This window comes from Bidens hawaiensis, unplaced genomic scaffold, assembly GCF_021521415.1.
Source record: "Bidens hawaiensis isolate Kalapana, Puna unplaced genomic scaffold, B.hawaiensis_p1.1 tig00022287_1, whole genome shotgun sequence".
In the NCBI taxonomy this organism is placed as follows: domain Eukaryota; kingdom Viridiplantae; phylum Streptophyta; class Magnoliopsida; order Asterales; family Asteraceae; genus Bidens; species Bidens hawaiensis.
Genome location: NW_027493456.1, coordinates 184438 through 197919, shown reverse-complemented (window position 1 = coordinate 197919; position 13482 = coordinate 184438). Strand labels below are relative to the sequence as shown.

Sequence of the window (13482 nt, the reverse complement as noted above, 5' to 3'; positions counted from 1 at the left end):
AAGAATTATGGACATTTTTAGTAGGACGGATGAGGTATTTGGTTAGTTTCCCCTAAGTTTGTTTTATATATGAAAACTGAGTTTTTATTACTTCTTGTGATGTGAAACTTTTTAATAAAATGTTGAACTTCTTACTAAAGAAAAATTTTAATTGGTACATAACCAAGTTAATAAGTTTTCAACACATTTCTCTTTGTTTGAAAACTGGATGTATTGAGCTCATGGTCTACTCCAAGACATATATTTTGGGCGTTAAACACCATTACACATGGTGAGGAAGGAGGCGCCAAGGCGCCGTGCTGATGGGTGTGATGGTTTGAGGTGTGGGGTTACTTTTTTTCTTGAATTAATAATCATGTTTCTTTCTTATTTTTACATAAAGTAAAATATTTTAAAAAAATGTTTTTTAAGCAGCCATTACGCAAGGGAAAAGTTAGTTAAGAGTCCCTGTCTATATGATAGTGTCATGTTTTATACTTTTTATATGTAAACCGTTACACATAGTGATGCAAATACACTACCAAAGATACAAATTTCAAACAAAAGAAAAAAAGAATTATTGTTTAGCTAAGACTTTTATAATAGATGCTTGGGGTAAGACAATATGTGGTTAAGAAGTGGTCAATTAACCCAAGTTGGGATGAATGTGTTAGGGGTCCTTATCTTTTGTGGGCATACAAGCTTCTTGGTCATCATAATATCTGGATCCATGTCAAAATGTGTTAGGGATGAATGTGTTAGGGGTCCTTATCTTTTGTATCCATGTCAAAATTCAACATTTTGTGTCATTATAATATCTGAATCCAGATAGGGAATTAGTCAGGGAATTAAATGAAGAATAAATAAAAACAAATGTAGGTTTTTGTCACAACTAAGATATAGCTAGCAAAATATCACATTTATTAGCTTGTACTATTTATGATAGAAGTGGGGTTAATGCTAAAGAGTGGTCATGTTTGTGAGGAAAGATTTGAAGAGAATGCTTTAAGATAAATGGATACACAATTTGGATGGAGAAGATTTGACGGTTAGTGTTGCTCGAAAACACATCGATAATGATCAGGTGGGTTGTTTGCTACGAGAAAAACTTATTTCTCCCTAGAAAACATTTTGGCTTAAAGAACTATTCTAATGGCATAACTACGAGATTAAGTCTGGTTGATAAAGGAGTTGATTTTTGATTTAATTTTGTTAATTATGTTGAATCTACTAGTCATATTTTTGTTGATTATGAGGTGGTGTCCAAGTTGTGGCCGATGATAGATAGATGGACCGATGTGTACTTCATTTAAGTTGATTTCGTTTTCTTGGATGAGTATATGTGAAATGAAGAAAAATAGATGTCTTGTAAGTGAAATCAACTGAAAGTCGAGTGTGAATTTATGTTGGTGAGATTACCATTGGTTAAATTGATAACTAGTACTATTATCAACCAATAAGATATAATTTAGGTTCTTAATATCAAATTTAATCTATAAAAACACATATGCGGATGGGTATCTCTTACATTGCCGTTGCAACCTTTGAGATCATTGAATAATACTAGAGTAGCAAGTGTATATTCAAATACAAAACTCATCATTCAGTATGTTTTTGTTAACATTTAGTATCGTATTACCATTTTAAAACCAATCATACATACATGTATTATGTATATGTATGTAACACACTAATACATAAACTATTTACACAAGCATAATATTTGGGCTTTCTAGTCAATAAATGTAACCATTAACACACAAGCAAACTATTCTTAAATTTATCTAACCTGCTTATTACAGGATTTAAACCATTAACCTTTAAATAAAACGAGTACCCATTGCATACCCGGGTACCATTGAATTTGGCTTATACATTTTTACATGTCTTGGAAAATAATAAACAATATACAAAAGCTTTTGGTTTTTGTGGCTGGTTCATGCATTTAATATAAAATATAAAAATGAAAGGTTCATGTTGTATCTTACGATAGAATTATAGGTAGTGAAGAGGTAGGTCCCAGCAGAGCCCAGTTGGACCCGCAGGACTCACCTTGAAGAGAGACGTCTGCGCAGAAACCAACTGGATCCGCATGACCCACCATGCTCAGAGACGTGACGTCCTTACGCGCAGTACGCAAACTGTTCCCGCAGGAAATGCCTCCCAATGGTGAAGTACTCCGCCTGTTCCTGCAGCTGCGGATACAAGCCATCAGGGAAGGACACCCGCGCAGCAAGGCTACACGCACAAGGCACTTAGCTCTCAATAATTCAGTAGTCACCTGAAGGAATGAGCAAAGCCGGGAACAATCCCGCACAAAGGCGGGAGGGGGAATACTCCCGCCCAAATAAGCCAGTCCGTACGATACTGGAGGATCTTTTGTACTGTACCTGACGAGGTATGGGCAAAAGATCTGACCAGAGATACGACAGCTCATTGACAACAGTATGGCGAGCAGCATGCTCTTGTACTGTATGTCACTATTAGCCGCTGCCTACTCACCAACTCCTGTCATACCACGTGCATAGCCGGCAGTTGGTGGAAAAGGAATAGTACACAGCAGGCCTGGTCACTGTCAGCCGCTGCCTACCCACCAACTACCAGCATGGCACGTGCGTAGGCCACAGTTGGTAGAACATGAATACTATTCAGCCGGCTATACCTTCTTGGAAACCTACCTTCGGCTATAAATACCCCAAATGGTATGATCATCTCATCTTATCTTGTATCTTACATCTTATACCTGATATCTGCTCTAGCAATCTCTTAATATACACATATTCAAGAGCAATCTAGTCTGATTCTCACGCCGGAGGGTAGTCACAAGGAGGTACCCCCTTTTCTCAGTGACGAGCTCACGGTGTCTGTTTTGCAGGTTATCAGAAGAACCATCTTTGCTGGGTCTAACCCCTCGTTGGAAACATCTATTTAACCCCCAGATTATCCGTAATCTGCCCGGGGTCGATTAGTGTTTCTTCAGGTAGGCAGACGAATATCACAAAACATAATGGTCAAGTCGTGTTAATTTAATTAGTAGTTAATAATATATTAACTACTACTCCCTACTTTCTTCACTTAATAAATACCAAAATAGGGTTCCACATATGTAGATCTTGTTTTGATGTTTCCACAATTCCACTAGACTTTGGTCGGTGTACATTTCTTCGATTTGGATAGACTAGTCACACATAAACACGTCGGTTTTGAACGGGTCAAATAAAACCGGTAAAAGTTGGAAGTAAAATTGGTTTAAACAAGTGATTTTTATTTGTTTTACCATTCGACCTATTTAAGTACCATGACGACTTGTTGAACAATCACATCCCACTTACTCATTTTTTAGTGTAATAGTTGTTTGGTCATAAGTAAACCACGCTCGGTTTACTTAAAATACATTTTTCAATAGTTCATCTAGTATGCTAATAAGTAAATTTTAGAAACATGTTAACTGATTAAAAGGTAAATTGATCAGACATATTAATGGCTCAGCGCATCATCATAAGATGACATAAATGATATAAAAGATTAAATTTTATAAACTAAAATAATGATAGTTCATTCGATTTTTCGGTTCCTAGAGAAACAACCAAAAATAAATAGTACTTCACAAGAATCTTGGACACTGTCATAGTTGATTATCTAATTAATAAATCAGTGAAACCGATGGTTTTGGACGGTGGACAAATAAAGAGATTTTCCCTTGATTCTCTCCTAATTACACACAACTTGAAACAATTATTAAACATCAATAATTTATTTATTCATAGTTGTATTCGTTTATATTGGATGCTGATTTTTTAATGGAATTTAGATTTGATTCGAAATTTTCATGTCTAGTATTTTGATAACTAATAAGGATCTTAAAAAAAACACCAAAACATATCAAGTTGAATTGTGATTCTAACAGTTCACAAGTTCTAACTAGGGCCGGCTCGTGGACAAATGAAAACAAGTTAGGGCTTTAGGCCCACATTTAATTAAGGTTCTCAAGTCCAAAAAATATTATATATAGATATATTATAATGGGTGTGGTGGTAGGCTTGTTTGTTACAAAATTAATATAGGTCATGAGTTGAAAACTAGTAATAGTTAATTTTTTTCCTTAATAATTGTCATTAAAAAACCACAAAATCTTGTTTGGATTAAGGCCTCCACATTTGTTAAGCCGACCCTGGTTCTAACTTGTAACAATAACAACAAATCCAGTCTTAAGAAGTACAAGATTGATGGAGCGAGGAGGTAAGATCGATGGATTTCGTTGATTTGTTCAAAATCGACCGGTTCACTCGTGCCCGGTCCATTAATTAGTAAGCGAATGGACCACACGAGTGTTTTGGTTTGGTAAGTTCGATGAGAAATTTGTTGATACTTAAAATTGAAGTCAAATATACACAATTAAATTTCATTGTTTTTTCCACGGGATGACCATTTTGCAAAAGAAGTCGGCAGGTGTATTTTTAATTCATTATTTAAAAAAAAATATGATCTTAAGATTAAGACTGATTGATCCATATGAATAATGTATTATGATAACGATGCGCACTTAATATTGACTATCAAATGTGTGATATCAAATTACCCAATTCACTAATCAAGATATTTTCATTATTGATTTTGATTCTTGTTTTGTTTATGTAAATCAACTTTTTAAACTATGCTTGTTTTATTTCATATATGTTATAGACTTATACTTTATAATATATAGTAATTCACTATATAAATTATTATATACATAGTATGTGTTACATCACTAATGTTAGAAAATATCTTAAATAAAAAATATCTTAAGTGCAAAGTGTCAAATAAATGATCATTACATTTTAAAATGTGAACAAAAGTTTAACTATCCACGACGCAAGATGTTAACGTTTATTGTGTTTCAATAAGACGATAAGCGAAGGCATTTTTGATGAGAAATTAACCCTAAACTCAATCTTGTTTCCAAACATCTTATGCTCAAAATAGATATCAACCATTTTCAATTTTTGGGATGTATTGACACTCCACAAATCTTAGCAATCCAACTTCATACGACCCATAATTCATTTACCTAATCTTTGGTTGTCTCTGATGCTCAGGCATCCACCATAAATACAGTCGAACCACATAGTGACAACGTGGACGATCACCATCCTCTGATCCTCTCAGCTGAAGTCGTCTTGTAAAAATAAAAAAGATGAAAGTATTGTGTCCACATGCATTTAAATAATGCATAGTTGGGAGCATTCTTAAATAAGAGAGTCTTGACATACTACACGGAGAGAGGAACCATTATGGTGATTGGTGGCTTGGTGCATCAAGAAGAGCTAAAACGTTAATCTCACATTGATATATGCTATGATATAATGTTCATGGATTCAATGACACCATGCTCCAAGAGTTCAAGTAAAAGTCATGTGAAGTAGACCAGTAGAAGAAAAGCAATATGTTAATTATCTCTGAACTTTAAAAAAGAGCCAACATTTATGAGATCATAGTTATTAATATGTTTTTAAATTTTTTTTTCTAACTCGTGTGTCACATGGATCTATAGACAAGTCTACTTATCTAATAAAATAGTGGATTCTCAAACAACTTTTTTGTAATGAAAAGGAGCCTTCAAAGTGTCACATGGCAGCTCCTAAATTTATTTAATTAAATTTAATAATCCATTATAATCCAATGTTATACTTCAAATCAAATTATTGTTCAAATTTAAATTCACATCTGACGTAGAGCAGCAGTATATTTTGTGCTTCAATTATGCAATAATCAATCATTCAATCGATCTCTTCTGCATGGTATGTTAAATGATTTTGGTTGTATAAAGGTATGTAATGTGATTTTTCAATTGATTGATTACATTATTTGGATTGTTTATCAGTTTTTTAGTCTATACTTTCAAATCAAATCAATCTTTGCAAACCAATATCAGAATTAGTGTTATTTAATTTTTAAAGAACTTCGTTTCATTATGCAGAAAAAAGACTTATTATTAACAAAGTGGAAGCTGCAAATTATCAAACTATTCTTGACATAATGTCCAACTTATACGCAGCTGAAATATTTAATAATTTACGCGTGACGAATGTATTTTTTATATTTTTTGATAAATCAATCAAGTCAAACTTTTTTAAAATTACATGGTATGATCCTTTATTTTTATTTATTAAATTGATAGTTTTGCGATTGTGAATTTATGTATGTTTTTTGTTGTTTTTGATTCAGTTCGTGTTAGATTGGGTCGGAGTGTCTGGCTTGTAAAGATTCATGTGTTGATCGAGGTATTTGAAGAAAACCCAAATGAACTATTGAGGGTTTTGTTTTTAGTTTTGATTTTAATGGTTCTTGAATTGGTTTTGGTGTGGTTTGATTGTTGTCACAGAGTTTAGGTTTGTACCCTTTATGGAAGCCATTGTGATCATCTTTAGTAAATATGAAAGCTACTTCTAATGCAAGTTTTATTCATCATGTGTGTTGGGGTAAGAAAGATACTTCTTATATATAGTAGTTTATTATTGTGGTTTATTTTTGTATAGTTTGATTCACATGGCTGAAAGTTAACAAAATGCCACAACATCTGCTCTTTTGATAATGATTTCTCTTAAAAGTTTCATTCACATGTTTTAGATCAGTTGAATGATTTTAACGCTTTTTTGTGTTACGCTGGTCTTTCTGCTGAACCTAGATATTATGCTTGCAATGGTTTAAATAGTTCAAAGCACTTACCACAAGTACACTGATTTTTGGCATGCTTACAACTATTTTATCAGTTTTATAGTCAGCTCTCCGTGCCAGTTCTTCAACAACATTCTTATCGCCTCCATCTTCTCAAAAAGCATGTAAAATATGTACCATTTATCATATACATTACATAGTTTGTTCCAAATTGGATTCATGAATGAACTTTATGGGTGGGTTTGGGTGATTGGATCAGAATGGGTTCAAGTCAATAAATGTAAGCAAAATGAGTTCGTTCAAAATGGGCCATTTAGAAAAGGTATTAGTTTGTTCGGAATGGAACATGCTTTTTTTTATAAAAGTATTAATTTGGTTATTGTCAAAACGGGTTCTTTTTTAAAAAGGATTAAGTTGGTTTGGTTTGGGTCAAAACAATCTCTTCAAAGAAGTATCAGTTTGGTTTGGCCAAAACGGGCACGCATTAAAAAAGTATCACTTTGGTTCAGGGAAAAATGCACAATTTAAAAATGCATCAATTTGGATTGTGTTGTAACATGTTCTAGCTAGTGTCAATAACCTAGTGTACAATACTCCAATTTTTTTTATCTAAAAAAGGAAAGTAGCTTGGAAACGACGACGTAACGTATCAACTCAGCAGATGTATGACCATGTATCCTTCTACCAACAATGGATCGCGACAATGACATAATAATCAAAAGCGTGCTTCAAAGTTCAAATGCAAACTTAATAGTTATAATAATAATAATAATAATAATAATACTAATAATAATAATAGATCCAGTGCCATAAGACTAAAACTAAAACCCTAACGTTGACTACTTTGACTTCGATGGGCAAAGGCGGTGGCTGCGTCCCTAGCAAGAAACGGCCGCCGGCGGTTGACTCCGGCAACGCTCCGGTGTCCGTCATCGGCTCCCCTACCAATGCTGCCGTTGAATCTCAAACAATTGCGACAGTAACGAAGCTTAAGATACTAATTGTGTTCTACTCGATGTACGGCCACGTTGAAACCCTAGCGCGGAGGATGAAGAGAGGCGTCGACGGCGTTGACGGCGTGGAGGCGGTGCTGGTCCGTGTGCCGGAGGATATGTTGGCGCAAATGCGAGCGCCGGCGAAGGACGATGAGATTGTGGAGATGTCGTCAGTTGATGATCTGGAATCGGCGGATGGGTTTCTATTTGGTTTTCCGACGAGGTATGGATCTATGGCGGCGCAAATGAAGGCGTTCTTTGATTCCACTGGACAGTTGTGGAGAGACCAGAAGCTAGCTGGAAAACCTGCCGGGTTCTTTGTTAGTACCGGTACTCAGGGCGGCGGACAAGAGACTACCGCGTAAGTTTGTTAGGCTAGGTGTAGTGGATGAGCTACAAAATGGGTTAGTCAGCAAAGGGTGGGTTTTGTTTTTAGGGTAATGGTGTTGTAGCCCCATATATATACACATATATATATCTCACACACATATATATAATAATAATACACACACAACACCAGGCGAGAAATACCTCGCCCCTCCCCCCACACACATTTTGCCCCAAAAATCGCCCAGGGGCGGTGTTCGCGCCTCAATTCGCCACTTGTCGCCCGTTTTTGCCGCCCATTACATACAGCCTTTATTGTAATTGATAATACGATAGATTTTAGTATTTAGTTAGCATGATGATTAGACAATAGCACTAATTGTCACACACAGAAAACATATGTACTAAAACAATAATAGTTTGGGTTGAACAATTAAGTTAGCTTTATTATTAGAGCAACAACATAAGTCCGTGAATAAAATGATCCAAAGAGGTTGCATGCATTGAAAATATATTGTGGGTGATTTTTAAGGTTCAGCATGTTTGTTGGCCTTTCGCCCTGGTTGCGGTGCGCACATATAATGTATATATGTGGGCCCTCGGGTGAGCTAAAGTGAAATTGCACTAATTTTGACGTTATTTTACTAATCTCGTGAAAATAACGTTAAAAGTGGCGGAAGGTTAATCAGGCATCATGTGGTGCCGTTGATAGCCGAAAGGCAAGGGTACATGCACCAGTCGACGATGTCTCGATGGTTGAGTGTTATGTGTCTTATGTCCAAGGCTTAATGCAAAACTACTATCGAGCCGATGGTCTCACCGGAAGCAACCTCTCTATTCCTAACGGGTAGAGGTAAGGCTGCCTGCATCTTACCCTCCTCAGACCCTACCATAGCTTTGCTATTGGTGGGATATACTGAGTATGATGATGGTGATGATTTTGGTATCAGTTGACTCTTAGGGTGTTGGAATTTATTCAAATTGATGATTAGACAATAGCACTAATTGTCACACACGGAAAATATATGTACTAAAAACAATAATAGTTTGGGTTGAACAATTAAGTTAGCTTTATTATTAGAGCAATAATATAAGTTCGTGAATAAAACGATCCAAAGAGGTTGCATGCATTGAAAATAGATTTATGAGTGATTTTTAAGTTTCAGCATGTTTGGCCTGGTTCTCTTTTACTCGAAGTTTATGTATATATGATATACAATTATTCTAAAAGGAGAGAGGATGTTACCTATGTATAGGCCGCCTATAAACGAACCAAACGTTCAGCGTGCCGTTTGGCGGGAAGTTCGTTTATGTTCTTTTATTTAAAAAACCAACAAACATGAACACATTTTATTGTTCATTTAGTCACATATTTTTCTTGTTCATTTAGTTGTATAAACGAACATGAGCACATGCCTTGTTCGTGAACAATTGTTTACGTTTGTTTGTATACCAAATTCATTTTTCTGGCCCGTTATAAATTAGTATATCACCCATTACAATTTAGTGAAGTTTTATGGATCAGTTCAGTTATTTTCATTGGTTTACGTATTTAAACCGTTCGTTTATACTATTAACGGATGACACGAACATGTTCGTTTGCTTAACAAACGAACACGGACAAGAAAACCCTATTCGTTTGATTGTTCATGTTCGATCGTTTGTTGGTTAAAGTTAAATGAACGAACATGAAGATGCTTAGTTCGTGTTCGATGCCTGCGCTTTGTACATAATCCAGTATGACATAGGATATCTCAAAACGTGCATTTTAAATTTCATTTCATTTTTAAATAACTTAAATGTCTAGTCTAACCGTTTTACTTCATTTTTACCGGTTTGTGTATGCAGTTGGACAGCAATCACACAATTAGCTCACCACGGGATGCTATTTGTTCCAATCGGGTACACATTTGGTGCTAATATGTTTAAAATGGACTCGATTCGAGGGGGTACACCTTATGGTGCTGGTGTGTTTGCTGGTGATGGGACCCGCGAACCATCTGAAACCGAGTTAGCACTTGCTGAACACCAAGGCAAGTACATGGCTGGTGTGGTTAAGAAGTTGGCTCGGGTTTGACCATTTTCCGTTCTTGTTTTGAATTTGATTTGTGTTTTGTGATTACTTGTGTTCATTCTTCATTTGATTGCTTAAAGTGATGTACATTTGGCGAATATTATAAAAAGTTTGTTCATGACATGTGGTGTTTTTGTGGTACTTGTTGGCTGTTGCATGTAAACATTAGAATGATTTTAGAAATTTAGTTCTTTGCAGTTTATAAAACTTATCTTAAAAATAAGAAATCTATACGATAACTTGTGAACACACTCGAACACCAAAACTTGTGTGGTCATTTACAAAATGGCGAAACGTTGATACTTTTTACCAAGCCGGTTCTTTCAGTGTCAGAACGTTTCTTAGATGACAACCGGATTTTTTTTATTTATATTTTTTTCAGATAGGATTGCATAATCAATGACAACATATATTTACGGGTCAGGTAAATAATGATAACTCACAAATACCACCTATAAGTTATAATGAGGTTTGTTTAGGTAATTGTGACAGCGAAAAAAGTAATGCTCTCGGTTATGTTCGAGCTAATTTTGCGAGCCGATTATCAAGTAGCTCGTGAGCGGCTTCACTCTTTTACACCCTAGTGAGTAAGTGGTAAATAATACATTACGGTTTCCTAAACAAACGAGGGCGAGTAGAAAACCAAATTAACCGAACCGAAACTGCATTAACCGAAGGATTAACCTCCGGTTATTTTTTTGTATTCTTGAAAAACCGAAATTTGGGCGGTTACCCATTTTATAAAAACCAAAAAACCCAACCGAACCAAAAATGAAGATTGGGACTAGACTTTTAGTGTTTTTTTATTAAGAACTTTGTTAAATTTTGAACTCCACTTAACATGCACCTATTGTTTTTTTCAATTCAATATATATGTGATATTCTAATACGTTCTTACAAGCTCAAAATCCGCATTTTCACTCTTTGAAATACTTTCCAATTTCTACACATAATTGAGAAAAAAAAAACCCCGACTATGACCGAACCAAAACCAAAAAACCTAAAACAAAAAATCGAAAACCGATCGGTTAGTATATTAAAATAACTAGCGACTTCGGTTTCACCTAAAAACCAAACCGAAGCGTGCTCAGCCGTCACAAACATGGTAGTAATCAATTTATTTTAAACTCCCGCTTAACAAAATGTTGTTTGGCGCCTCCCCAAAAACTCAAATCTCTTTCACTTGTTATTATTATTATTATTATTATTATTATTATTATTATTATTTTCCAACAAATTCCGACTCACACTCTTCTTCACTTCACTTACATCTGCACAATCGGCAATAACTGTGATTCTGCCAAGGTATTGTTTTCGTGAACTCGTTCGCCCAAATTGATTATTAATTAGGGTTAGGGTTTCGATTTATCATTTATTCCGCATTATGATATATTGTTTTAGTCTAATACAATCGTCTCAGTAATTAGTATCATAGATCTGTTATATATCCCATATTGCCTCTTTTCGAGCTCGGATATTACTTATTAATTAATTAATTAATTTCTATACATTTTTAATTGTTTTATTATATGTTGAGAAAAAACTTCAACAAGCCTATGCTCGGTTGTGAAATGCGAAGTTAATACTTAAAAGTCCAGTAGAGTTTAAACTTAAATATACACAAGGCTCGTTAAGACTCGACAGGCCTAAACTGTCTTCTCGTACATGGCTCGAGCTCGGCTTGGGCTTGATAACTAAATGAGCTTTATTTGAGGCTTGAGCTCGGCTCAAGCTTGATAAGGCTTGGATATTTTTGAGCTTTTTAATGATATGATATCGAGTAGCTCGTTAGTGGCTCGGCTTGCTTGCACCCCTAGACACTGTAAACTGTAGGGTCGTCTTCAAGAATCGCGAATTTTTTTTGATGAAAAAAAAATTGGGCCTTAAATTAGTTGAGTAATTGGGTTTAAAGTTTAAACATTAAAAATACATTTTTTTTCAAAAAAATATATATAATTTTTTTAAAAAAAATCGGGCCTATCGGGTGTCTGGCCAAGGTTGGTCGACCAGCCGGCCTTGGTAAACTGTCATATTTGTATTGTGTTTCTGAAACTTGAATGCACAAGATCTGTTGATAAAGTATTAAGATTTGGAGTTAACGTATGAACACATAGAACTTTGACTCAAAATGTGCATTTGTGGACTCAATTAGGTTGTACAAAATTAGGTTTGCAAATTCATTTAGCTTACGTAAATGCGTATTTGAGTAGTTAACAATTAAGCTTTTGATTTGCAGTCTGGTCTGGTTCTTGATACTTACTCGGTTAGTGAGTTGCAGTGTCTTATAACAATAGACTCTTGCTTTAATCATGTCTCGGTATTATGATATTGATGACATTCTAGCAGAAGAAGAGGTTAAAACTTCTTTCTTTTATTTAATTATGTATTCAATTTACTTTTTGAAAAAAGTCCGTAAGTCTAAAACGGTGTTTGTTTTTTATAGCCTGTTCCAGCGGTGTTTTTAGAAGCGGTAAATGGAGTTGGTTTGTTTGAATCCAGTGACACCAACAGGGTAAACTTAATACTTAAAAGCCTTCAATTTAATATGTCAATAACAATAACAGTTTTTAAATGCTAACATTATTGTTAAAACAGGTAGAACCGAGGTCAAAGGTGGAATTACCATTCTGGCTTGCTAGTGAACTGCAACTTAGACAGGCGATATCTGTCAGCATTCCTCACTGTTTCAATAAGAAGTGATAAGCCCAAATTTTCCTGATTAATGTTTTTTTTAAATCAAAACAATATTAATTCCGTTCGTATTATCATCATCATGTATCTTGTTATAATGTCAGAACTCGAGAAGAGATTGGGGCGGATGGTGCACACGTGGACTTAAGATCTCGATGTTCATATTTTTATCAGTTAGGATGCAAGATAGTGCAACTGTAAGCGTCAACTCTTGCTATTGTCTAAAAATTTGTTTTTCTTTATATTATCGTTGCTGCAAGATTTCAATTTTATGATTTGTTTATTGCTAAACGGATCAGGATCGGTGACAAAACTATTGGATCTCTACTCTTGGTTGCTTTCCAGACAAGGTATAAGGAGGTTTTGATCAAGGCACATACATCAGCATCTGCAATGGCCCCTAAGTTTTTATCATTATTAACACAAGAAGAAACAAAATGTGAGATTTGAATGACTCGTTTTTTGCGTCTTATTTCTAAACATAATTCATATGAATGACTTGAAAGTTGAAATCTTTACACTTTTTTTATTTTGAAGTGTATGAAGCTGCAAAGTCATCAACTGCAGCATTCAAGACTTGGCGAATGGGTGGACCGAGGTTTAAAAAAGCTTCTGTTCTTGGTAGAAAGAGGAAATCGAACGGGGAGTAATTTCTCAGTAGGTGAACCTAGTGCTGCTGATTAGCCACTACTCGTGTTGTGTACGGCTTTACATCTGAATATATGAGACTTATACGTCATGTTTGTGTGGTAAGAAAGC

General features: G+C 35.1%; 2 protein-coding genes across 3 annotated transcripts; both read left to right on the top strand.

Moving 5' to 3' along the window:
• Positions 1–7426: 7426 nt before the first annotated feature.
• Positions 7427–10141, top strand: LOC143565109 (putative NAD(P)H dehydrogenase (quinone) FQR1-like 2). Its single transcript, XM_077052187.1, has 2 exons — positions 7427–7992; positions 9807–10141. Exons 1-2 carry the CDS (start codon positions 7490–7492, stop codon positions 10033–10035), a joined length of 732 nt encoding a protein of 243 aa, XP_076908302.1. The 5' UTR covers positions 7427–7489; the 3' UTR covers positions 10036–10141.
• Positions 10142–11287: 1146 nt separating this feature from the next.
• On the top strand, positions 11288–13482 carry LOC143565108 (DNA replication complex GINS protein PSF3-like). 2 transcript variants are annotated; one of them, XM_077052185.1, is made up of 7 exons: positions 11288–11337; positions 12269–12386; positions 12476–12544; positions 12628–12728; positions 12828–12920; positions 13023–13162; positions 13261–13482. In XM_077052185.1, the coding sequence occupies exons 2-7, from the start codon at positions 12342–12344 to the stop codon at positions 13371–13373; spliced, it is 561 nt and encodes a 186-aa protein (XP_076908300.1). In that variant the 5' UTR covers positions 11288–11337; positions 12269–12341; the 3' UTR covers positions 13374–13482. The 2 variants fall into 2 exon arrangements, with proteins under 2 accessions (XP_076908300.1, XP_076908301.1); XM_077052186.1 differs by lacking the exon at positions 11288–11337 and having other exon boundaries at positions 12047–12386.

Bases quoted from the DNA above. Each gene is read 5' to 3' on its own strand.
- LOC143565109 (XM_077052187.1), top strand. From the start codon at position 7,490: ATGGGCAAAGGCGGTGGCTGCGTCCCTAGCAAGAAACGGCCGCCGGCG. The intron at 7,993-9,806 runs GTAAGTTTGTTA...TTGTGTATGCAG, and splicing joins GGCGGACAAGAGACTACCGC to TTGGACAGCAATCACACAAT.
- LOC143565108 (XM_077052185.1), top strand. From the start codon at position 12,342: ATGTCTCGGTATTATGATATTGATGACATTCTAGCAGAAGAAGAG. The intron at 12,387-12,475 runs GTTAAAACTTCT...TGTTTTTTATAG, and splicing joins ACATTCTAGCAGAAGAAGAG to CCTGTTCCAGCGGTGTTTTT. The intron at 12,545-12,627 runs GTAAACTTAATA...TTGTTAAAACAG, and splicing joins AATCCAGTGACACCAACAGG to GTAGAACCGAGGTCAAAGGT.